The following is a 26398-nucleotide window of genomic DNA, read 5'->3' as shown; positions in this document are numbered from 1 at the left end:
AAGATCAATGGCCCTCTTAAAGCTATCCACTCCCTTGCTCATTACCGCCTCTTCCGGTAAGCTATTCCAAGTGCCCACAACCCTGCTAAAGTAGTAGTTTTTCCTGATTTCCAAGTTAGCCTGAGATTTAAATAGCTTAAAACAATGACCCCTTGTCCTGCTTTCCCCGCAAAAATTTAATCCATTTACATCTTTCATTTTGATAAATTTAAATAACTGAATCATGTCCCCTCTGACTCTCCTTTGCTCCAGGCTATACATGTTAAGCCTATTAAGTCTGGTATCATAATCTAAATCTGAGAGTCCCCTTACTAATTTAGTTACCCTTCTTTGAACCCTTTCCAATACAAAAATATCTTTCTTCAGATAAGGTGACCAAAACTGAACAGCATACTCCAAATGAGGTCTTACTAAACTCCTATATAAAGGCAGAAGAACTTTCTTAGATTTGTTTGAAATAGATCTATTGATGAACCCGAGCATTTTGTTGGCTTTGTTACTAGCAATACTGCACTGTTGACTAAACTTGAAGTCCTGATTTATAAAGACACCCAGATCCATAACATTTTCTGCCTGATTTATGACTGAACCCTGTAAACGATATCTCATACGCTTATTTCCATGACCTAAGTGTAGCACTTGACATTTCCCTACATTAACTGCCATACCCCATTTATCTGCCCACTTAGTAATATGATCTAAATCCTCTTGCAGCTGTTTTACTTGTTCTTCATTTTCGACAATCCTCATAACTTTTACATCGTCAGCAAAACAATTCATGCTTCCAGAAATATTATCACTGTAATCTGTATCGACTCATACAATTTCCATGCAGCGCAAAGTAGTGGAAAAATCACCGTCGTTAAAGTTGCGGACTTTTCACAACTTTTTACAATAAATTTATGAAAAAGGTTGCGGAATACCTTTTTCATAAATTTATTGTAATCCATATTCTGCCGTGCTAAATACAAAAGTCGCATCTACACTTTTTGTCAAAATTGAGTTATTGTCACAAGATGGTTCTTTATAACATGTTTTACCTTTTTGCAATGTTTTATTGTCATTTGTGAATGGGAAATATTTTTTAAAAAATTCTAAAAAAGTGGAATTTGAATGAAATATATGGAGGCGTAAACTTTAATAACAGCTCAGTTGCAGATACAACTTTTACGCTTAGGATGGCAGTATAAGGAAGTTTTACAATATAGCCAAGGATTTTGGCTTTCAGATTTCTATATAAAAAAAAATCTTTTACTGAAGTTGTTCAAAAATTTTAATTCATGGTATTTAATAGGCATACAAGGAAGTAATGTAGTGTCAACTTCAGATCTTTTAGTTATTGATACATATGTATAAATTATTTAATACAGGTACAAAGAAATCATGTGGTAACTACATCAAATTAAAAAAAAAATTAAAAAGCATCAAATTTTGTTCAACTTGAAGAGTAATAAAGTAGAACATTTTTTGATTGTTATGAGCTCAGTTTTGTGGTAAACTAAAGAATGTTGCTGATACTTCCTGAAATCTTGTGCGTGTTGTATGATTAAAATTGAATGGTTTTGTTGGTGTGTTTTGCTTAGTTTTTTAAAACGAATTTTAGCTGTGCTCAAAAAGGATCTTGTTCATAAATAATTTTTAAAATGTTACTTCGCCAGAGTTTTATAAAATTTATTATGTATTTAACATTTGATTTTTTGCAGTTGATCCAGTTCTATGTATAATAACTCCTAAGTATAATCACTCCTTATTAAAATAATTCTGAATTTTATGTGATTTGACGGTTACTTTGAAAATACAATATTTATTTATATGTTCATACATGTGAAATGTATTATGTTTACACATTTTCCATTAATGTTTAAACTTATATCTGAAAGTAATTAAATGCTTACAGGAAATAACCCAACATTTTGTACTATAAATTGTTGGTTATTTCCTGCTATCCTTCGGCACAAAGTATTGATTTATTTCTTAATTGAATGCTATTTTAAATATATTAGTTTTTTTAAATAGGTTCATGTCGCTTAAATGCAAAAATAAACTTAATATATATATTTTTTTATTTTTAAAGCTCTGCCTTATGAGCGGTGAAATCATTCAAATGACAAATTCCATGAGCTTAATTTTTGAAGTGATGGATCTCTCCCAGGCATCTGTAAGCACACACTATTTTTTTCACATTTCGCTAGAGGCTGTTATTAATTTTTTTCTTAATGTTCTGATTAATGAATAATTCAAGGAAAGCTTATCTGTAAAAATAACATCATGATGTTTTGCATTTTAAGTTTTGTTTTTATTAACTTTCCAATCTTCAAAATTTTTGTTTTTAGAAATTAAACAGTGACATTATTGGTTACAATAAATACTTGAATTTGAATATGATGATGATAAAAAAAAATAGTATCAAACTCTTTGAAATTTCCAAAAAAAAAAAACTATAGCTGTTAATTTACTTTTCTGTTATTTTAAAATAGTATAAGGTTACATTAACATACAAACTTTATTTTTCTAAATCAGTAATAAAATATAATCCTAAATTAAACCTATGAAGCTTCATTTGTAGTAAGGTACATCAAATTTGATTCTAACTGCCTTCTCAAAGGAACCAGCATTAACCTTTTCATTGTTGTCAACTGTTATAATATTGGCGCATGACCCCATGCTGTGCTGCCAGTTGCTATAGTTGAAGTTCGTGCTGTGCTGCAATTTTGTCAATCATTTTCTATACATTGAAGATATAGACCTGGAGCATTAAAACTTTTCTGAAATTTCCTGTCCTCTTTTGGGAATAGTTAAAACTGATGTAATCTGTGGAGAAAGAGCAATAAAAAGGTTAATGAGTGAATGTTGTAATAAAAATGCTATCTATACTGAAAATCAAATGGTGTTTATTGATGAAAATTATATGAAACAAAAGTTATTGTTGTATGACTTCCCATATACAGTAGAATATTTTTTTGGTTAACCGATTAACTCTATTAACCGAACTTCAATTAAACGCGGTTTCTGTTAACCGAGCAATAATGAAGTCCATTTTTTAAAATGTAATGTAAATTTAATAAAATGAAAAGTTTTCAATTTAGAAAAAAAAAAATATTTTCTGGAAATTAGTGTCTTTTTAATCGCATCTTTCAATATCAAACTTGGCGTTGTAAAAAATATTCAACTGACTTTTTAAAACTTACTTCACAAGGTGTTTTCTTTTTTAGTTTTTTAACTGTAAAATATTAATTTTATGTTTCCATTTTCATCTCTTAAAAATATTCTATTTCATTTTTAAGTAATACATTTTAAAAACTTGCGATCCTGACAGGTTTTTGTACTGTGTTTCTATTAACTGAGATTTTCGACATCCGAGGCCCTAGCAGTCCCAATTAGCTTGGATAATCGAGGTTCAATTGTAATTTATAAAAAGATTTTGCAGAATAAATTCCTAAATTGCTCCCTATTATTCAGGATATTTACATTAAACATGTTAGAATAAAGTATGATATAAATTAATTTTTGATCTTTAAAGTTTAATATTCTTAAAGTAACCAAAAATAAATAAATAAATAAATAAAGTTGCAATGTGAAAATTCTGAATAGAAATAACATTTTACTTGTAAAATCTGCAAGTTAAAGCATGGGGAGCCTCTGGAGTTCACCCCCTCCCCCCACACACAATATTGAGCATGATTTTTCCATTTATATTTACTTTAAAACTAGAAAATTGCCCTTCAAGGTATGACTAGTGAAAACTGCTTCTACTTGAAACGAAGCAGTTGCCTGTTTGGAGATATTTTTATTGTTGAAATTTTAACCCAACACTCTAGTAGATAATGTTCATTGTTGACCACTTATTCGTTTCATCATTCTCCTTAATTACAATCTTACCAGTAAAATAGTTAAGTTGCCGGATCCAGTTCAGCCTTGTCACAATAAAGCCTTTCCCTGCATGTTAAACATTACAAAAAATGTTATCAAATTATGTTGTGGGGCAAGTTTTATTGTTGGTAATGTCCGGAGGGTTTCTCGATCATTGGCTATTTTTATATGAGAATAAAAGTTTTTTGTGCATTAATGATTGCTCAGTTTTTATTTTATTTAAGGTGGATGTCACCCATAGGTGAATTGTGATAGAGTTCAAAAAAGTTGTAAGGTAAAAATAGTTTACAGGAATTTTCAATGGGAAAACAAATTAAAGATAGAATGTTTTTTTTTTTTTTTTTTTTTGAAAATATTTTATGACTATTTCCTGGCCTATTAATACATTAGTTTCGGTTGTATAAATTATGTATTTTTATAGTATTTTGTTAACTGCATTATTATCGCCACATACATGATTTTTCTGTGACATGTTTTTTATAATTATTCTTAATTGTAGTATTTTTAAATAAAAAAACATTAAATTTGCCTTTTAGCCTGCTACTGTCAGTCGATGCGGTATGATTTATATGGAGCCATCTGCATTGGGTTGGGAACCAATTGTAAAATCGTGGATAAGTGTAACTCCTGAAATTTGGAGTTCGGAGCACAAGCCTGTGATATATGCTTTATGTAAATGGCTGATACCATGTTGTACGAAATTTATACGCAAGAACTGTAAGGTAAGCTGAATTCCATTCATTTAAAAACAAATTATATTGAAATCACTTTATAAAAATGAATTTTTTGCCTTTAAGAGAAATGCATATGAAAATAAGGTAATCATTTCTATACCTCAGAGCCCGAAGGATATAAGTCATATTTTGATAGTTTTACAGGAGAGAGGACAAACTTTTCAGTGGCACATGCAAAGAATGAGACAAAACTCTTTTGATCCTGGAAAAAAAATTGATTTCTTTTTTTTTAATTTTTGTTCACATGGCTCCATGCGGAGTAGGCTTCTATTGCACAATGCACTAACAAACCAAAAATCGCAATTTTTGGACTTACGTCAGTCTGGCTCTGAGATACAGATTTTATCATTCAATTTTCAGAACTATCTACAAATAAGCACATTGTATTGCTACATCAATTGCATATACATGAAATTGACTGCATGAATACAGCCAGTGACCAAACACAATTTTTCCAGTTTACTTTGAATTACCTCCTGTAGTATTTTGAAATACATATTATGTGACGTGGAAATTCTTTTATTCAAAAGTTAGGAAACGGATGATAGTGTATAGATGTGTTTTTATTTACCATTACAGTCATTGAGGATAACTTTAAGCCATTTTGGTTAACTTTGTGCCACTTCAAATATTTTTCAGTAAATTTGAATTTAAAAAAAAGACTAGAAGGCCTAATACTGCACTATCCCGGCAAAATTATGAAAGAAGCTTTCTACTCTATTTGTTACAAAAAAAAAAAGAAAGAAGGAAAGAAAGTTGGCAATATTGTACACATCTAACTGCATAATTCAATAATTCTGAAGTTACTTTTGGAAGTTATTTTTTAAGTCATTGAAATTGCACTACCTACATTGTAATATTTTATACAATATTATGAATGATAGAAATCATGTGAAGTTCTGAAGTGCAAAGGCAGAGATTTTAAGCCATTAGAAATTTTATTTTGCTGCTTTAAAATTCCCACCACTTTTGTTACAAACACTTATTTTTCACAACTTTTCTGACATTAAGCAGTTTTCTGATATTGCTCAAATTATCCTAAATGGCAGAATAAATTTGTACCAGACCAATAATTCATTGTGAGTTTAATATTTATTATCTCTTAACACATTTTTTGAATAACTACACATAGCTGTAGAAAATTTTCTTCGGTTTTAAAGCAACAAATGCAATAAAACTACTAAAATGTGAGTGGAGTAGCACTAAATAAAGAAACAGACTTCAAATGTGCCCTGAATGACTGTATTAGCATATTCTATGTAATAACTAACTACTTTAAAACATTTTCTGTTAAGTATTTTATGTATCCAAGTCAGTTTGCACTATGCTTGCAGATTGCATTTGTATTTTCAAAGTTTCGGCAGATTAAAGTTTTGATTTGTCGTAATATGAAATTTATATGTTTATTTAGTTTATTTTTTCAATTTTTTCTCCATGTGACACTTTATTTTCCATATATTTAACTGCCATCTTTAAAAGTACGCCAAGTTTAGCACCACAAATTAGATCATGCAATCTAGCAATAAAACTCATATATCAGTACATTTTGTGAGATTTTTGGGTTCCTTCCCGAGATTTTCACTAAATATCTCTGGGTATTAGTTCAGTGCAGCATGTTTCTAAAATACATCATTAATCATCAACATTCAGCATCCGTGTAATTTCTTTGATGCCATTTAGTTTTTATTTCAGGAATCAATAACGACTTCTGACAGTCATCTCGTTGATTCATTCTTAAAAATGGTAAACATCATAATGGCCGACGCTTGTGCTGATGAAGAAAACATGTCCCATGCGGATACAAAAATTATGAAATGTTGGATTATTGGAGCTTTTATGTTTTCTACCGTGTGGACCCTTGGCGCTACCATCGATGAAGTGGGAAGAGAGAAGTATAGTGATTTTTTGAAGGAACTGGCTGTTGGTGGGGTTCCAGGTTTACCTATTCCTCCAGAGGTTGGAATGAAAATTGATATACCATATCCAAAAGAGGGCTCTGTGTATGATTATAAATTTTCAGTGAGTGATTTATTGGTTTTCTTTTTACATTTTTACTATCCTATACGTTCAGAATCAATAAACTACATCACAGACACTGCTTTCTATAACAAAGAAAAAAAGAAGACTGTCTTGAAAGGATTTGGAAAGGCTTTTAAACTATTTACATTATGCTGCCCTCTAAACACTATCTTGTGATTTAAACCATGCATATTGGCAGAAACTTGTAGACTCTTTTAGGGAGCTCCCAGCAGGGGCGGCTCTAGCGCCGGACAAACCGGACCCCTGTCCGGGGCGGCAAATTTGAGGGGCGGCATTTTGGTTCGAATGTCTAAAATACATTTTACATTAGGAGCAAATTTGTATGAGAGTATTTTGCGAGCACAATAGCTTGGGAGTCTGAAAAATACGTGAAGGTTTTCTTTCCTCTTCGTTTATTGTACCTTAATTGCTGTCGCCGACAGCAAATGGTCAACAGTTGCCTGTTTTGGTTGGGAAACGAGACTGAATGGGTGGGGGGTCAGGGTCTGATTACCAGAACTCTCGCCTGATTCTGGGATCTGCTGGGCCCTAGGCTATGTGCTTTACTGCCCTATTATTCATCCCTGATTATTCCATGCTCTCTTCCTGTCAATTGCTTCGCCGACTCGGGGGTTCTATTTTACCAGGGTTAGGTACTTCACACTTTTACTTCTCTTTTATAACAGTTCTTGTGCGGCGCCGTATCTTCCATGGTATTTTTTCTTTCCGTTGATTGTAGTCCACGTGTCCCCGACAATTTACCGTACACTTGAAGCAGGGAACATTCAAACAAATAAGAAGTGATTCTAGAAAGTCTACTCTGTATCTTGGTAGTTAAAGAACTGAATATCATTTGTTACTCATTGCAATTTAGCTCAATTATCGTTGCAACCAGCACCATTGAGCAATGGAAACATTTAAAGAATATAAATATGTATTTCACATGCAGGAAAGGAATCTTTCTGAAGTGAGTTTTATGTTTTTAAATAATTTTTCGTTTTTTCTTTCTTGTGTTGTATTAAAGTTGAATAATATTATACTTTGAAAAACAATCTTACTTTCATGTTGAACTTGTATTTATGAAACAAAATCAAAAATTGAAGAAACATCCCGTGTCAAATTAACTGATGCATTATGCTACCGTGGTATGGATTTGAATTTTGTTAATCTTCCGGGGATATTTTTTATTCTTAGGTAAAAGTTATTGACGAGTTAAATTATGTAAAAAGGAATAGCAATGTTAAGTTCTCAGCTTGAAAACATTCCTTTTAAAAGATGTAGTAATTTCCTTTCAACATAAATACTTTTTGATCAAATACAGGGGCGCTAATCCATTCCTTATTCAGAAAATTCTTTCAAATTTGGCAAATTTGAAAACCTAATTACGAAAAAAAAAAATGCTCAAATGTTCTTTTTCATCAGATGTACTAATGAGTACGTACCAGTGTTTTATAAATTGGGAAAAATTTGGAGTTTCGTTTAGCATATTGAGAATTTCCGCCAGCGTAAAAAATTAAGCTCGGGGCGCCCCAGATTATAAGATTAAACGTCTACTTAAACTAATAATTTGTGTGTGTCAACTGGAAATCTAATGTGTTGCTTAAGTATTTTTTTTTTTTTTTTTATTATTTATTTATTTACAAGAAAAGTCGACTAGAAAGGAAAGGAGTGGCGTCTAATAAATATTTTGTTACTCGCCCCAAGCGAAAATTTCTCAATCTTGATTCTTCCTTTATAAGTGTTTTTATTGACTTCCCGAACTATAAGACTTCCATTTATTTTTTCTTATTCACACACAGACACACACATACATGTTACATATATAATCTGCCAAATCTACATCCTGTCAGGGAACATTTATTGCAATAAGTATCTTGAAATATCACGCAAAGACAATAGAAAATTATTAAAATTTACTTCATTTGTTGTAAATTTGAATATATTTTTTTAACTAAGTGGCTCCGCCTCCTGCTCGTTGACGCTCACCAACCCCTGAAGATTACTTTGCAATCTGACTTGATTCACGACGATTTAAAACGTCTATTGGAAATAATTAGATTAAAAAAGGTGCTACGAGTTCCGTTTCGAACAAAATGCAAATCCCAGTCTCCCTCTAGTAGAAAATAGAGTTGACGTAAAGAGCTCAAAATTAGAATATAATGTCGCACCCAGGGGCGGACTCGATAAGGATAGAGGGCCAGGGTGTCAACCTTGGCCTCCAAAGGGCGCAAAAAAAAAAAAAAAAAAAAAAGTGCAAAGGGGAAAGAAAAAAAAAAACAATGTTTACGAACAACACAGGTTTACGTGTTGTTACAGTAACACAGTTTTACGTGTTTAACGAAAAGAAAAAAAAAGCGAAGTGAAAAATCGCACAGGTTTGTTAGCGCAAAAATTTAAAAAAAGAAATAAATAAAAATTTGGGTTGCACCAAAAAATCAATTCAAAAAAAGTTGTTCAGGCTTAAAAGCGTTACAGGCAGGAGGGTGCATCGGCTCGCGGGCCGACGGGCCAGACCGCGCCTGCTCGCACCCACCAGAAGACAAAAAAAAAAAAAAAAAAAAAAAAAACCTTGATAAAAATATGCTTAACCCAGACATTAAAAAAAAAAAGACAAAACGGCTTGTAGAGCACCCATTTCACGGAATCCAAGCTAACTTGTACCAATATGCACACAGCAGTGCAGAAGGGCAGCCGGGCTCGTATGAGCATTGTAAAACGGCAGTTTTTTGTGCGTTTGAAAAGTTGTTTTCTAATTCATGGTCTCTAGTTATATATTTTGCTCTTTTGCTTCGGGCTTGAATTGAGTTGAGCCTAGGACTTTCCGTTAAAATAAAAACCCTTTGTATGCTGTTCTAAATCAGTGGGCAATCATAATTGGAGCAGTACTTGATACAGAAAAAAAATCTCTTTAAAACGACATATGATGTTAAGTGGTGTGGGTAAATTTTATTCCATTTATAGGCAATTTACATGAAATGTTCCATGCTATTAAAGAGAAGAAATTAATGCTCCTTAGGGAAACAAAGTAATTTTAATTGGAAAAAATATCGATTGTCGTGAAAAAGTCTTAATTTATTTTCAAAAGAAACTTAAAATTAAATTTTTCTATAGTTACAGATTATTTCTTAGTTAATCACACCCCACACTACACTTCATATTTGTTTTACCCCCACCTCTCCTTTTTTTTCTTTTTACTTTTACTAGACGATCAAAAAATAAGAAAATACTTAAAATTCTACGCTTCGGAAGCCTCCTCCCTCAGTTAAAATCATTAAAGTGCTCTTCAAATCTCGTTTCACCCTGCTTTTAATATCATATAAATCGTCTAAAAACGACGCTTTGTTGAGGTGCTTAGCGCGAAGTCCTCTTTTAATACATTGAGACGATGCTCCCGTATGCAATCTGAAAATGAAAAAACTATAATTTCAAAAAATTAAGATGAGACCTTTTAACCCTCACCCCAGTCCTTAAAAATGGCTTAAAAACATCGCTTTTTATTACTTCTGTTTTGGAATGTTTCTTGGGGAGATTCAAAGAGCCCTTTCCTGTAATCATGAAAGTTTGTCGGTAACTGCCTTTTGGAACTTCAATGTCAAAAAATTGGGGTGAAAAGTTTACGTCATCTCAAATCTATTTAAAAAAATAAAAATCATCGAAGACCCAACCCTTACTCTGAAGTCAACACATTTCGCCTATAATCGTGTTTTTAAGACTTCAGTTTCTTAAAATTCCCCCCTCAAAAGACCCCCTGAAACTTTCCACCGTCTAAACCGCCACAGAGCGTCTAAAACTGCGTTCTTAAGACTATAATTTCAAAAAATTCTCCGAGGGAGAACCCCCAGACCCCTCTAGCAGATACGGGTATTTTTTAAGCGTACCCCCCCCCCCCTATAAATATTTTCTGGTGGCACAGCCCAAGTGCAGGAAAGCCATGGTCGTACTTAGGATTGATGAATTGATGAATACGTGAAGACAACGCGAAACTGCTTTCAAGCATGACCATTTTAGGGGGTGGGGGTGGGGGCTTATCGTTTTTTTTGAAAGAATGTTTTATATTTTAAAAAAAAGAGGAATTACCAAAAAGAAGGGACTATATTTGTAATGCAAAAATTGTAATGTTTGATTTTTTTTACCGTGGAGAGGGGCGGAACTTTGGAAATTTGTCCGGGGCGGCAAAACTGCTAGAGCCGCCCCTGCTCCCAGTTGACTTTGTGCCCCTGGAGCCTGAAATCCTTAAATTTGTCTGTGGCAATATGGGAGTGATGTCTTGTGAAAAAAAAATCATGTTTTGAATAATACCAATTATGTATATGAATAGAGGATCATCAGCACTTTAAACGTGGGCGTTGCCGAAAGAAAATTGCTGTAAAGATTTTCATTGCAAATCGATGATTTAATTTTGTTGTTCTTAAAGGAATTCTGAAACTGATCAACACAAACAGGCCTGTTAGTTTTATGGTCAGGAGTTGGCAGCTTCTCCCTTCCTCATTTTGTCTTTGAGAAATTAATGTATTTACATATAAGTGGGCATGGCTCTTGCAGTCCAATATGATTTGCATTGAGCGTACAACCTTTGCCCTTATCCCCTGGAAAAATTCTAGGTCTTTTAGTCTCTAAGATGAATAGTATTTTTAAATTAATATTATTGTGATACATTTTTTATGATCTAAGGGATACATATGAATTTTTTAAATTTTTTGTCCTCAAAGGGAATTTGTTTAGTATAGCTGGAAACAATTGAAAATATACCACCCGTAATCACTGAGTGATAAAATTTCACACAAATTTAACTTCAAATAACATAATGTAGTTCCATGACTTTGGTTTTGACGTTTTGTATTTTCAAAGGCAAGAGGCAAAGGACAATGGCATGCTTGGAGAGATTCTATTGTGCCTATTTCTGCACCAAATATCAACATTAGAGAAGTTATTGTTCCAACAGTAGACACTGTTAGGTACTCCTATCTGATGGATATAACTATTCGTCATAACAGGTGTGCACTTATGTTTATATTTTTATAACTTTAGATGACTTGAATATTTAAATTGTTATGCACTTTTGGATGAGATATATGTTTTTGTATTGAAATGATGAATTACATATTTTTATAGATCAATATTTCGACCTTTTAGTACTAAATTTGAGGCAATTTTTATTTGTACATTTATGCTTGTTTTATTTCCACCTGTAATCTTCTTTATTAATTTTTAATAATGTTGCATTTGTAAAAGATTTGTGTAATTTGAAATTATATGTGTAATTATTTTTTATATGTAATTTAAAAGCATATGTTGCAAACACCAAGAATAGTTTAGAATGTATGCTTGCATTTAAATACTTTGAGATTACTAAGTGGGGAGAATACTGTCATGCTAAGTACAAAAGTCGTTTCTGCACTTTTTATCAAAATTGAGTTGTTATCACCAGGTGCCTTTTTGTCACGTATTTCACCAAAATACAATGCTTTATAGTCATTTGTAAATGGGAAATATTTTTTTAAAAACTACCCATAAAAGTTGCACCTGAATCAAATACATGGAAGAGCAAAACATTAAATGACAATTTCTCATTTTGAACTCTTCTGCAAATGCGACTTATGCGCATTTGGCAGAATAGCTTCTAAATGAGTTTCATCATTCTTTGATGTTTTCTTTACGAACCAAAGGGGAAAAGACCAATAATAGTCAGTCAAAAAATAGTTATTACCTTTTTCCTGCACAGAGAGAGCACATAGAACACTTCTTTTGCTTAAGCTGATATACTTTTCAAAAATTCAAAATATCCATATTGTGTTAAGATTTTTTTAAAAGATGATACATAGCATTACGCATTTTAGTAACAAGAAAATTTTGTCAATCAATTGAAAAGAAAGAAAATAATGCCGGCTATTGCACGTTTTTTAACAGGCAAAACGTTAAGGGTGTAAAATACATATTGATTTTATTATGTTATTGTGGTAAAATGTGATTCATTTCATTAAGTTCATGTTTCGATATCAAATAGTACATTAGAAAACCTTGAAATCTAAACTCAATAGTATAATCCACTACTTAAAAGTTATGATTTCAATTCCTCTTTAATTATGGGACATAAAACTTCTATGGTAAACTTCTACGGTTCTTGTTTTGATTTTTGGTTAAGAAGTATGAAATTTACTCTTTCTTTTTATTCAAGTCTTATAAAATTTAACTTTGAAACATTTCAGAATAGCTGTACATCTTTTCTAGTTGTGTTCCTCGATTTTTATTACTATGGGGCATGCTAAAACTCCCATAGTTCCTAGCGCGCACGGGCGGATGTTGGTATGAATTACTTCCGGCTATTCCGCCGGCTCGTCTTGCCATAGAAGCTGTGAGGAGTTTCGCTGCGTCTTCAATGTTACGATGCTCTTTTTTTTTTTTCCGACGAGATTTGTTTTTTCGCAAAAAGAGTTATGTGAATGTTTTCTCAAAACATCAATATATTTGTACCATAGACTTAATACCCTTCCTGTCGCAATTCCGATTGAAATAGCTGAAAGTATCACTAAGTACAATAAGCTTTGAGCGTGAATCGCTTATTAACAAACAAATAAGGAATAGCATAAGAATTTCTACTCTGGAAGAAATGTGCATTTTTCTATGTACAGATAAATATGCATACATATTAGGAAACTTAATTATTTTATACCTAATGTTTTTTTTTTTTTTTTTTTTTTTTTTTTTTTTTTTTTTTTTTTTGCTGTTAGAGGTGAAGTAAGTTAAAAATCCAGGTTCGAAAAGATTAACATCGATGTTTTGCATTTCATGCTTTTTCGATGTTTGACATTTTAAGAAAAAAAAAATGCATCGAACAAAAATAAAAACTGATTATTAATAATATGATGATAGTAAGGGCATATTTCTTACAAGGTCCATATCGTTTTATAGTTTTCTACTGAATGTAAATCGAAATTCTTAGGATTGGAAAGAAATATTATTGTTTTATATAGCATGCAGATGAAATGAATAGCAATACCATTTATACCGCACCTTACGGACAGAAGTGTACATATGTTTGAAATCTTAATAATGTATTATTATTATTATTATGTTATTTTATTTTTTTTTCATTTGCATTATTTAGTTTGAAGATAAAGGTGTCTTGCCTAGTTGTTTTTATCAATATTTTGAATTAATATCTGAATATTTGTATTACTTAATTTGAAATTTAAACTTTAAAGAAAGTATTTAGCATTTATATTAGTATTTGAAAATGTTCTATTTTAGTTACGTACATATTAAGTTCTTTTTCTTAATCATCTGAAATCAGAATCATATGCATAATAATACCAATAAATTTTTAGCAGTTAAAATTACTTTTTGTCTGTCTTTAGTTTATAGTCTTAGTTATAAATTAATGAATAAATTAGCCATCTTTGGGAGCGGGTGCTAAAAATTCTTTTCCACCGAACTTAAAAAAAATTAAATACATAATATTAGTTGCACACCGAGGGGTGAATTTGAGGGTCAACAATACAGAGCTTTTCATCTTAGCATACATGGCCAATACCAGTACGGTAGTTTTTTTTTTCTTTGCATGTGAGGCCTGTTAGACCCCCCCCCCCCCCAAAAAAAAGTAATTTATGTCTGCTACAGTGCATAAAATTATTTATGTATTATATTGTTAGTATACTTCTGGTACATATTTCACGTCTGTATAAGTGTTTGCATAACCTGTAAATATATTTTGTGTTTTAACTAAAATATATGAAATTTATCCTTATAAAATGTTGCAATGTTATTATACTTAGCTACTGTCATTAATACGTTTTTTTCTTTAAAGCACGTGACCTTTGTATTTAATTTGAATGTGCTTCGGTAGAGCTACCCCTTTGCTTGATATTCTTCAGCATACCTGCTTTGAATAATTTATTTTTTGTCAAATTTTAAAAGTAAAAACAAGAGTCTTTGATAAGGTATTAAAATCTAACATAGCTTTCATATCTAATTCTTTTTCAATCTGATATAACAATAAAACTGTCATTCTATCTTCTATTGTCAAATTTTGCATATTTCATGGGAGAATAGAATTATAATTTGGATAAAAACGATTAATTGTTAGGAAGTTATGTAGTTCGATGTGTGAATGTAAAAAAAAGAAAGAAAAGAAATGAAATTTTTGAAAAATACGAGAACGGTAAGGTTTCAGGTTTTTTTACACGTTACATTTTGACCGTCAACTAGAGAAACGTACATTCTGCAAAAGAATTAGACAGCAGCATATAAAAATTTATTCTAGTGATTGCAGTTTTGAACGTCGAAATAAAGATATAAATATTTTTTCAAATAAATAATTACTAAATAGTTGTTCTTTACAATGAGAAAATATTTAGCTAAAATGTGAGAAAATATTTAGCTAAAATATAAATAAAAATATTTAGCTAAATGAGAAAATATTTAGCTAAAATTTTATGCTATCAGCAGAATTAGTGAAAGATCATCTTTTTTTAATTGATACCATCATTTAAATACTATCCATACTTCCTGGTACTTAATTCAGCTTTAGACCTCTGTTTTAACGTCCATAACTTTTAGTTTTTCTCTCAAAATTGAAACAGAGCAGTCTTTTTATTTTTTATACACTAAATTCAAAATTGATTTAGCTTCCTCGCGTACGGAAAATCGCGTATTTAACACTGGAAAAAATTAGATTTCTTCCTCGCTTACGCTCAAGCACGTTAACGGAATAACCGGAAGTAAAGAATACCAATTGTACATGTTGCGCCACCTAGTGACCAAGTTTGTCCCAAGCATGCCCCATTATTATTGTTATTATTATTATGAAGTTTTATGGTGTTTTATTTATTTATTTATTTTTTTAGACCTTTGCTTCTTGTTGGTTCAACAGGAACTGGAAAAACTGTATATGTTCAAGATAAAATGATGAAAGCTTTAGACAAAAATGTATTTGCACCTTCATTTATTGCTTTTTCTACTCAAACATCAGCTTCACAAGCTCAAGTAAGAAAATTTTATCCTATCTGATGATGTACTTGTAAATGAGAAGATACTGTATAAAACTACAAATGTTTAAAATAATAAACTTGAATGAAAGCTTTAAAAATTAAAGACATTTAAAAACGTAAATTGTCTATGAAAATGATTTTCTGTAAAAATATGCAAGAGCAATTGGTTTTCTTTTCTGTAATGTGCCATGACCAGGTTTCTGTTTCAGGAAGGGGCCCAAATTCTTATGTTATTATGTTAAAGAGACTATCACATTAATCTTTTTTTTTTTTTTTTTTTTAATTCTGTTATCATATTATTAATGAATAATCTTTGTTATATATTATGCTAATTGTAGATGGTTGCTAATTATTAACTGCAAATTAGTTGTAAAATATCAATGCACTTGTATTTGTAGTTCTGAATGTATATTTTTTTTAATGATAAGTAGCCTGAAAGCCTATGCATAAGTAATATGATGTAAAGATTTTAAAATTGTTTTAATCTTTCTTCTTTCTTCAATGACTCAACAACCCATGGCTGCTTTTCTCCAGTCATCTCCCCCCCCCCCCCCCCCCCTCTTGCCTATGGTCTTCCAGTTATTCACTTTTTTGTGTGGGGGGGAGGGAGGGAGATATAAGTAATGAAGATTTACCAACAATGGTGTTAATAATTCATTTAACTTTAAATAGTTTATTGTGAAAAAATGTGAATATCCAAATTGTGAAAATCTTTAGGAAACGTTTCAATCAGGGTGAACCGAAAGTACAAATTTTACTTTAATTTGAAAAGTTCGGTAAAAATTTAGAAGTTTTTCAATGTTTGAAATAATGCAAGAGTTAATAAAAGACAAAACATAAAGAAGAAAAAGTTATGAAGTCAAAAAGAGAACATCAAAAGTTGTCAAAATTCTCCAAACACCCAGTGTAGAAACATATTATGGTATTCTTTAAAAGTTTACTGTCATTCAGACATTTGTCTTAAATTATGCGGATTCAGACCTGCACTAAAAGAAATCATCGTAAAACATATTATCAGGTTTTCCAGAAAAAGAAAAAAAAAAAGAACAACTATTAGTAGTAGTTTAGGTAGTTGTGAATTTGACTTTGGCTGTTCCTAAATTGATAAACTAATAAATTTTGATTTTCTACAAATTGATATTTTGTACTTGGCAATGAAATCTATCCCAAGCGTCATGCAGACACATTTCAAGGGAAACCTAGGTTTTACTATGTTTGTTTAGCTTTTTAATTTTAGTTTTGCTCTGATGATTTGTTTTTTTTAAAGTAGATACAGTTTATTCTGTTGAATTTCAGCGTTTTTTAATATTATTTTTAAAAATAATATCTTAGTTAATATTATTTTGTTTCTTAATTTGTATTCTTTTACGGATTGCAGGACATCATTATTTCAAAATTGGAAAAGCGAAGAAAAGGTGTTTTTGGACCGCCATTTGGAAAGAAGTGCGTTATATTTATTGATGATTTAAACATGCCTGCTGTTGAAGTTTTTGGTGCTCAACCACCGATTGAACTTTTAAGACAACTTTTCGACCATGGTTTGTGGTAAGACTGGTTGGCGTTCTTAGATTGAAAAAATCATTCTCACTTTTTCAGAGCTTTAAAAGATAAGGAGGTATTTGTCTTGTTTATCGCGATTTTGAGATGAGTAATTTGTCAGAGGTATAATTTGTGATTAAAAAAATACTTGATATAAGCAAGATTTTATTTAAAAATTAATAAACAAAATTGTTCGAATAACCAGATGTTTTTCAACTTGCTACAGACTTATTTTTTTTTACTTTTTAGCATTGATAATTAGTATTTAAAGGTTCAACTATTACCCTTTAAGTTCAAATACATATACTAAGGAACAACTTATAAAATATAGTAACATTTATAATACATTACTCTCTATATATTAAAAAGTTAAGTCAAAAAAATCAGGAAAAGATAACATATGCATTGATTTTACCAATTTCTTTTCCTCTATCTCGCATATTTAAAAATAATTCTCTTGTGCATTTTTACACAGGTATGAAAAGAAAGAAAAGACTGAGTTACGTCTAGTTGATACTCAATTCATCGCAGCAATGGGGCCTCCAGGTGGATCTAGGAATGATATAACTCCACGTCTTTTGCGACATTTTGGTGTAGTTGTAATAAACCCATTCAGCACAGAAACATTGATTTCTATATTTTCCTCCGTAATTGGGATTCACTTTAAGGTTTGTAACTGCTGGAAGTTATTTGTAGCTCTTCTATAGCAAAATGTGGTTCTGACTGAATCAAATTGTTACATGTCATCGGACAAATTTTATTGATCTGTATAAATATATTGGTTCTTGGATGATTAATGATTGTTTTAAGGCTGCTTCTTTTTGATTTTGAATACACATTAAAAGTTGCCTGTGCAAGCAATTTTTGGGAAGATTAATTTTGTCATTTATGTTTTTGTTCAATAAGTTCAGAGCAAGTATATGTACTCCATACATCATAACACATACTAAGGATTTAAAAGTTTTAAAAACAAAATAAATAAAAAACATGCAAAGAATAATGAGTCGAAAATTGCACATTTGGATTGAAGTTTAGTTTAAAATGAACTATAGAAAAATATCAATGGGAAAGTTATCCATGGATTTCTCCATGTAAAAATACATGCACGATTCAAAAATTTTCACAAACGATGTAGCTTTGATCTGCAGCAAATAAACCAGCATATCTGATCGTGGTTGATATGGGGCTTTTATTTTTGACTTGCTCTTAAACTTAAGATGTGCTTAATCACTACTGGAAATTTGACTTCTTGTCTGGGAGAAACTTTTTATAGACTTAATTGCTTTTGTAGCTATCAACAGCTCTTTAAAGAAATAGTTAATGTAATAACATGTATTGAAATCTTTTTTGAATAGGATTTTATTTAGAAAAAAAAAGTATATTCAGAACTACTTTCCTTAATGAAATAATTGAAAAAGACATAAATAGATGAGTATTCCTTGTTCTTATGCTCTATATTAGAGAATTTTTGCTATACAAAAATACAAATAAAAAATATTTCATATCTAAATGGGAGGATTTTGTTGTTTGATGTTGAACTAGCTGTAGTTTTTAACTTTGCTTTTATAGAGTGTTTTGTAAATTTTAGTCTAATATTTTTGAAGTTCACACTATTGTAATTAAAATCAATTAATAGCAAACCACAACTAAGCTAAATTAAGAAATTATAAGGGAAAGAATTTGAGTGTTCTTAGTCAAAGTATACTTCAGCATTTTACTAAAGATGAGCTTTTAAAACACACTTAATTGATTTGGAATTCATTGAATCATCCATCAAAAATGATTTTGTGAAATATTAATGTGATAGATAATGTCCTGAGAACTTTTAAATTTTCAAGCTGAAAGAGATCAACTATTAATTAGGTTATGTTTATTAATCCAGTGCTTTTGTTTTTAGAATAACCATTTTCCACCTGAAGCTCTAGCTTCTGCTGCAGATATAGTTGCTGCAACTGCTCGCATTTATAATTCTGCTATTTCATATCTTCTGCCTACACCTGCTAAATCTCATTATGTTTTCAATTTGCGAGATTTTGCTAGGGTGATTTACGGATGTTGCTTGATAAAGAAAGAATCTGTCAATGGTAAAAAGATTATAAGGTAAAGATTCACACTAATATATTATGATATGAAAATGCTTTTATTGTTTGAAATCATAACTGATGTTAAAAAATTGCAAAAATAGCAGTAAGAATTGCTGACATGTTTCAGGGTTACAAAGAAGGTCTTCAATGGGAAAACTTATGGGGGGGGGGGGGAACCAAAAACTTTTTTTTAAAAAGCTTTTTAGCTGAGTTTGTTTGTTTTTATCTGACAAGTTATTTTTCTCCTATTGAAAACGGATTCCATGTATGCCAAAAACACACAGAGGAACATCTTATTGCTATTTGGTCAATTTGGCAATTAGTTAACTTATAATACAGTGATAAATGTTTTAAACTCATTATTATTGTTGCATAAATAGTTTGCATTAATCTAATTACAGTAAAACTGCAATGAGCCGGAAGTTTCAGGGAAAGTGAAAAAATTTGAGTTATCGAAAATTTGGCTCATTGGAAACAAAAAACAAAAACTATACGGGGGGACCCAAAGAAACCGGACTAATGATGCAGTGCCAATTCTGGATATAGTAGAGTGTTCTCCAGGTAGATGGCTCTAGTAGAGACCTTCACAAACCAGCTGTGCAAGTGGCGTCAGTTTAATTGATAACGTCTGATCGTGTTGGTTTTCTCAGGTGTTGTTGCTTTCCACCTGCGAACTCATTATGGCAGATTTAAAAAGAACAAACTGTAAAATTGAAATTTTGCTTCCTGCTTGAAAAGTCGGCAATGAAATAGCTTACCGAATGCTTCAACAAGCTTTCAAGAACGATGCTATGATCCGTACACAAGTTTTCAAGTGGTTTGGGCGCTTTAAATGTGGTAGCATGAATGTTGAAGATCATGCTCGCTCTGAGCATGCTTGAACGTCTCAACATGATGAAAACGTTGAAAAATCCGCCAAAAAAATCAACAAGATTCGTCGTTTTACGATTGACAAAACTTTAGAAGAAACAAGAATGCGTTTTTAGCTTGTGCAGGCGATCGGAAGAATGGTTCCTTCGCCATGATATCACTCCCGTACACACAGCCTTCACTATTAACCGCTACTTGGCCTCTCAGGGGTTGCTAGTTGTTCCTCGACCCCCGTATTCGCCAGACCTAGCCCCTGTGATCTTTTTCTGTTCCCGAGGATGAAAAAATTCTTAAATGAAGTGTTTCGATGATGTAGAGGCTGTAAAAACTGCTTCGCAAAGGGCACTGAACATGGTCAAAGGTAGAGAGTTCCAGGGGAGCTTGTAACAGTGGGAAAAAAAAATTAACAAGTGTATTGCATCTAAGGGTGAACACTTTGAAGGAGACTAAAGAAATTTTGTGAATAAACTAATATAAAAATGTTTTAGAACAAAAATCCGGTTATTTTTGGGTCCCCCATCATTGAACAGAATAAAAGAACTACCACTGAAACTCAAGAAATTTATAATCTGAGCAAAAATTGATAGAATAATGTATCAAGGAGATTATATGTCTACTTGACATAATTAGCATGTTATACAGAGGCTGCCACTTATATGAATCATGTTTGTTCTAAACAGTTTTGATTCCATTAAGTAGCTGACTCAACAAAGCAGCTAATTCAATAAAGATGGATTTTGTTCTTCTTTTGATGATTTGAGTTTTTTGATTAAAGAGTTGATTCAATTAACCGGCATCCACTATGTAAAAAAACTCCACTTAATTTGCAAATTTATGTAGATGCCCTTTTGATACCCTTTTTTCTGACCGTACTATTTGGGGGAAAAACTACTTTGATTTATGGAGTTACATTAGCAAGTAAAATCAAACGACAGTCATGAAATAAATTTGTCTTATCCACTATTTTGTATGAACAAAATTCTGGTTTTCAAGAACAAAAAACATCAATTCCCATTCAGTCAGATGGGAATAAAGATTCACTTTGGCTTGTCAAAGTTTTTGGCTCATTCAAGTTTAACTTACCAAAGTTTATTTTGACCAGAAGTTGAAAATAATAATAATAATAATAATGATAATATTTAATTTAATGAAAAATTAATTGCAAATTAATCCAAAAACATTTGATTTTTTTTAACATTTAAATTGTATTGAGTGTGAATTTCATACGAAATAAATTAATATTATTATTTTAATTACTCTTACTCGAATAAAGAATAAAAATATTTCAAATTAAAATAATTATCAGAGATGTTCATTTTTTAAATACAGCTCCTGCAGCTTGTTTAAAAAGCACTGCAAGCATCTAGAATAAGCTTGCATTTTCAAAAAGCTTCTCTCTTTCTTAATCAAGATTTGCTTGCTTTTCAGGTTGTGGGTTCATGAAGTTTATCGAGTGTTTTATGACAGATTAATTGATGTAAATGACTGTCAGTGGTTATTTCAGTAAGCTTTCTTTTGTCCTTTCTCTTCAAACCTGTATTTCTGTTGACAACATTTATTTATTTATTTATTTCGTTTGCCATTCTTTCTTTAATTTAGAGAAGTGAAAGGATTGATTACAAGTTTGTTCAAGGAAAATTTCAACTCTATGTTTGGTCATTTATCCTCTAATGGAGAGGTAATTTTAAATATTACTTTAAACTTAAGACAACTTGCCATCTGATAATTGACAAAATAGCACTTTAAATGTTTTTTGTTTGTTCATTTTGTTACATTTTTTAAATAATATTAATAACTTTTTCGTGCATTCCTAATGGAGATCGAGTGCCATCTTAAAACTATTCATTTCATTGCAAGTAACAACTTCTTTTGGTAAACTATTCCAGATGCTTACAAGCCTGCTGAAATAGTAATTGTTTTTTGATTTCATTATTACCTTGGGATTTGAAACGCTTAAAACAATGGCCCCTGGTTTTGTCATCTGTGCAGAAATTCATCCCATAACCATCCTCGAGCAATATCCCAATCCTTTTGAATTATGATCCCATTCTTGTCTACAAGGGGCCCACTTGACTGGAACAAGCTTTCTCAGAATTATCATAAGACAAAAAATAAAACTGCTTGAGATATCGTTATCAATGTTATCTGCAAGTCGTTCTTCTAATTCTGTTTTCTTAATCTTTACTAAATATTTTAAATCACACCTAGCCTTACAATACAAGATACAATCAGCATGACTATTAGTTGTTTTAAACTGGCAAAAAGTGGCCTGCTTGTTATTGAAAGCATCTTTTACCTCCCATGAGAACCACATGGGGTTGAACCACATTTTTGCAGAAAATTCATTTTTTTTTTTTTTTTTTTTTTTGAAAACATAGTCCCCAGCTGTTTTATTTTATTTTTCCTTGAACTCTGCCCACTGAAGATCAACATCATCATTTTCCAAGCTTGAAGAAAAAGCCTCCTTTAAACTTAAAGGAGGTTTTAAGTTTAAAGGAGTTGATCATACATAATTTTAAAAGTATGTGTCTTTTAGGGATGTTTTGTTCATGAACAAACAGGTCTAAAAGATCAACTCCTTAAAATAAACAATGCAGTACGATCTCTTAAAAAATGAACGGTGGTTCTGAATGATAATATTTAATTTATATAAATCTCTTTTTTATGCCTTTTGATACAACTTTAATTTTATACGTGTTTAAAGTCACTTTTTGTTTTCTTTTCATTTGTGTGTTTATTGTACTAGGAGATAAGATATTTCTATTTTGAAATAACGCACCATTTGTGAAGTAAGTTCATATGTGTATTTTTAAAAATGTTTCTTTAACACTGAAAATGTTTTATGTAACAGAATTTGGTGTTTTTTTGCAGAAATTTTCTAATGTGACGTCAAAACTAAATTTTTTTATTAAGTAAAATTACCCTATCTAATTTTTTACGGTGTTGGAAACAAACCTGTGACTTTTGAAATGGAACAGATATCATGTCTTAACCTCGCCGCAAATAGATTACTCAGAAATATCTTACAAAATGAGCTATAAATGCTTTATACATCTAAACCTAAATAAAATATTTCTTTATTAAGTTTTTACTGGCATATTTTCTTGCTGTTAGGAAATTTTACTTGTTTTACTTAAAAGAATATTACTGATCCGATGAAAATTTTTAACGTATGTGAGAACCTCTTGCGATGTTGTCATCTGCAACTTTTTGAAATGAACTAAGTATTCAAATAATCTAGCTTAATGTATGGGTTAAAGAATTGAATTATCCTCTGATGAACTGAACAGATCATTAGAAAGAACAACATTGTCCATCTCTAGTATGTTTTTTCAGAACATTTTCATTTCACTAAATAACGAATAAATGCCTTTGAGTTTGAAAATTAAAAGAATGAATTACCAACATTTTTATGCACAAAAATTGCAAATTACTGCAGACATGTGTTTCAGGGTTACAAGGAACCCCATTTTCTATGCAAAGAAGTGTGAGCTTTTGGATGAAAACCAAAGGCTCACACTTCTTTGCATCTAAAAAGGGGTTCCTTGTAACCCCCAAAGCATGACTACTTCCTTTCAAGAATTATCCTTGTTTTCAGGACATTAGCCAAATTCCCATTTCTGTTACTTTTTTAAAGAATGGGGCCTTCAGTGGGGTGTTCCTTAGAAAAAAAAAATGTTGCTTTCCTGTCCCATCTATTTAAAAAAAGGTTTCATTGTAGTAATTAATCATATGCTGTTCAGATTATATAATTTAAATAATGTAGTGATCCCCCCCCCCCCATTATAACTGGATGTAGAGGGCATTTTTTGAATAAATAGTTAAATGTATTTTAATGTAGGTATCGGAAGATGATATGAGAAATTTGTTATTCGGTACCTACTTGAATTATGAAGAAATCCCGTCAGAACGTTTGTATGATGAATGCATAAATATAGAACCATTTGAAGAAATAGTGCATAAATGTTTAGCAGAATTTAATACTGTTAGCAAATCACCAATGGATATGGTCATTTTCCGGTAAGCAGTTGACACTTCAATTCATGTATTTTACTGATTGATTGTTATTTTTTTCCCTTTTTTTTGACAGTGTTCTTTTTTTTTTCTAGTTATGTATTGGAACATCTCTCTCGCCTCTGTAGAATATTAACTATGCCTGGTGGTAATGCCTTTATTAGTTGGAGTTGGAGGTAGTGGTAGGCAATCAGTCACAAAATTTAGCATCTTTCATTGCAGGACATTGGCTCTTTCAACCTGAAATTTCCAAAAATTATGGCTTAAATGAGTGGAGAGAAGATATAAAGGTATCGTGTAAGTGTACAGGGTGTTTCAAAAATAATGACCAGATTTTAAAATATAATTTTTATTTCAATTCTTTTTGATTGACTTTAGTGTTACTCGAAATGGGAATGCCTCAATTTTCAGTTGTTTTCAAGTAAAGCTAATGCTCTTACTCTTTTCACCCACCACTCTTTTTTTATTTTTATTTTTTTTTATTTAAAAGATACAGGGTGGCGATTGATCAGAGAAAAGTCAGGGAACTTTATTGATCAGGGAAAAATCAGGGAATTTCAAAAAAATATAAAAATTAAGGGAAAATTGATCAAATGAAGAAATTTTTTTTTTTAATACTTTGCAAAATTAAATATCCTACTTTCCTGTTCATTTATTTCATGTTCCAATTATTTGTTTAAAAAAACGTAAAACTAGTGATGTGCGATTATACACAATGCACCTTTTTTCCTCAAGTATGAACTTCCTAAGCTTCTGTGTCTGTAAAGAAGTTTATTTTTACGTAGCTTGAATTTTTTCTGCCACTCGCCCCCTTGCTACATAAAATAAACAACCCTATAAGCAAAGAGGAAGCCATTATTAATGACTTGGCTCCTTTGCTTTTACTCATTGCCTTGAAGTTATTAGCGTACTGGTATCACGATTTCAAGAAAAGATCTTTGTTTTTCTAAATTGATACCCGCCAAAAGCTTAAAAGTTATTACTTGGCGTTTTCGATTTAATTGCTAAAATTGAATGTTAAATGAAAATCAACTTTGTTTTTTGCCATGGTATAATTTGCTGTCACCCCCCAGATTATACAAAGGGTGTTTTTTTTTTTTTTTTTTTCAGACTTTAAAATTCTTCTATTTTAAAACCAAGTTATGTATTATATATATTTGCAACTTGTACTTGTTTTTTTGCACTTCAATGTTGTTTGTTACAAAAGTTTTTTTTTTTTTTTGACTAATAATGAAATCATTTGAAAACTGAGCTGTGTACATACATGTAAGTAAATATTTTTACTATTTTTTAATAGTTAAAATACTGTATTCCTTCATTAAAACCTAAGTTCTTGATTAGAGAATAGTTCAATATGACTGGTTGTTAAAAGGCTTCAATTTGTTTTACATAAACATTTCTATTATTTACGTAAGTAAAACTGCATTACTTCTCTATACTTTCACTATTACTTGTTATTCTGGCAGCAACAAGCATACAGCTTGAAAATTCAGTTCAAACTTATTTCCAAACAAACTTTTTAGTTTTATCATGCTTAGATATGTCTTTAAGACTGGTTTTAATAATTTCTTAAAATTCTTATGAACACTGGTTACTGGAAGTAAGGTATTTGCTTTAGATTTCCTGAAATATTTCGCTATTTTTCATTAACAGCTTAAAACGTTTTAAACACTGCATTTTATTTAATATGCAATGGTGTTCAGGTGATATAAAAGGAAAGAAACCATTAACATTGGTAACATAAATCAGGGACATTTAGTGAACTTAATCAGGGAAAAGTCAGGGAACTTTTTTTCCCAGTTCCTGTCGCCACCCTGAGATAGCTCTAGAATAACAAAAATTGTTTAGTGTTCTACACTTCGGGAGTATAAGACAGTAACAAATGTTCAGCATGATTTTCATCAAGAATATCCTTGCTTTGAACCTACTACAGGATGAACTTTAGAGAATGTGATAAGCCAGGGGCTCTCAACCTTTCAAGGTCTGCACCCCCTTTTAAACACTCGATGTATGCTCATGACACCCCCCCCCAAACCCCTACCCAATCAGACCATATGAGGTCAATGCAGGAGTGCAATGAACATTTGAAACTAAAGCTGATAATTTTATAGAAATATAGACCACTCTTTGTATTCAAAATTTAATATTGCTGGACAAAACTTTATTTTGAACCTATTCTCATTAGAAGGCATGAAGTCAAAGAACTAAATACAACTAAATTTGAAATTAATCTAGGGTCTAGGTGAAGTTGGCATATTATACCAGTCACTTTCACTCATGG

General features: G+C 31.2%; 1 protein-coding gene across 1 annotated transcript in view; it reads left to right on the top strand.

The window, feature by feature from the left end:
* The window catches only part of LOC129230089 (dynein axonemal heavy chain 7-like), a 179190-nt gene that overhangs the window by 56446 nt on the left and 96346 nt on the right, over positions 1 to 26398 (top strand). Inside the window, 14 exon segments of the mRNA XM_054864483.1 lie at positions 2075 to 2158; positions 4407 to 4592; positions 6297 to 6623; positions 11472 to 11617; positions 15467 to 15605; positions 16989 to 17155; positions 17625 to 17817; positions 19047 to 19249; positions 21532 to 21606; positions 21703 to 21781; positions 23945 to 24123; positions 24213 to 24273; positions 24275 to 24319; positions 24321 to 24414. Of these exon segments, the coding sequence (XP_054720458.1) occupies positions 2075 to 2158; positions 4407 to 4592; positions 6297 to 6623; positions 11472 to 11617; positions 15467 to 15605; positions 16989 to 17155; positions 17625 to 17817; positions 19047 to 19249; positions 21532 to 21606; positions 21703 to 21781; positions 23945 to 24123; positions 24213 to 24273; positions 24275 to 24319; positions 24321 to 24414 (1978 nt within the window).

The sequence above is a fragment of the Uloborus diversus genome, chromosome 9 (genome assembly GCF_026930045.1).
Source record: "Uloborus diversus isolate 005 chromosome 9, Udiv.v.3.1, whole genome shotgun sequence".
Taxonomy (NCBI): Eukaryota; Metazoa; Arthropoda; class Arachnida; order Araneae; family Uloboridae; genus Uloborus; species Uloborus diversus.
This window is presented reverse-complemented; position numbering and strand designations above follow the sequence as displayed.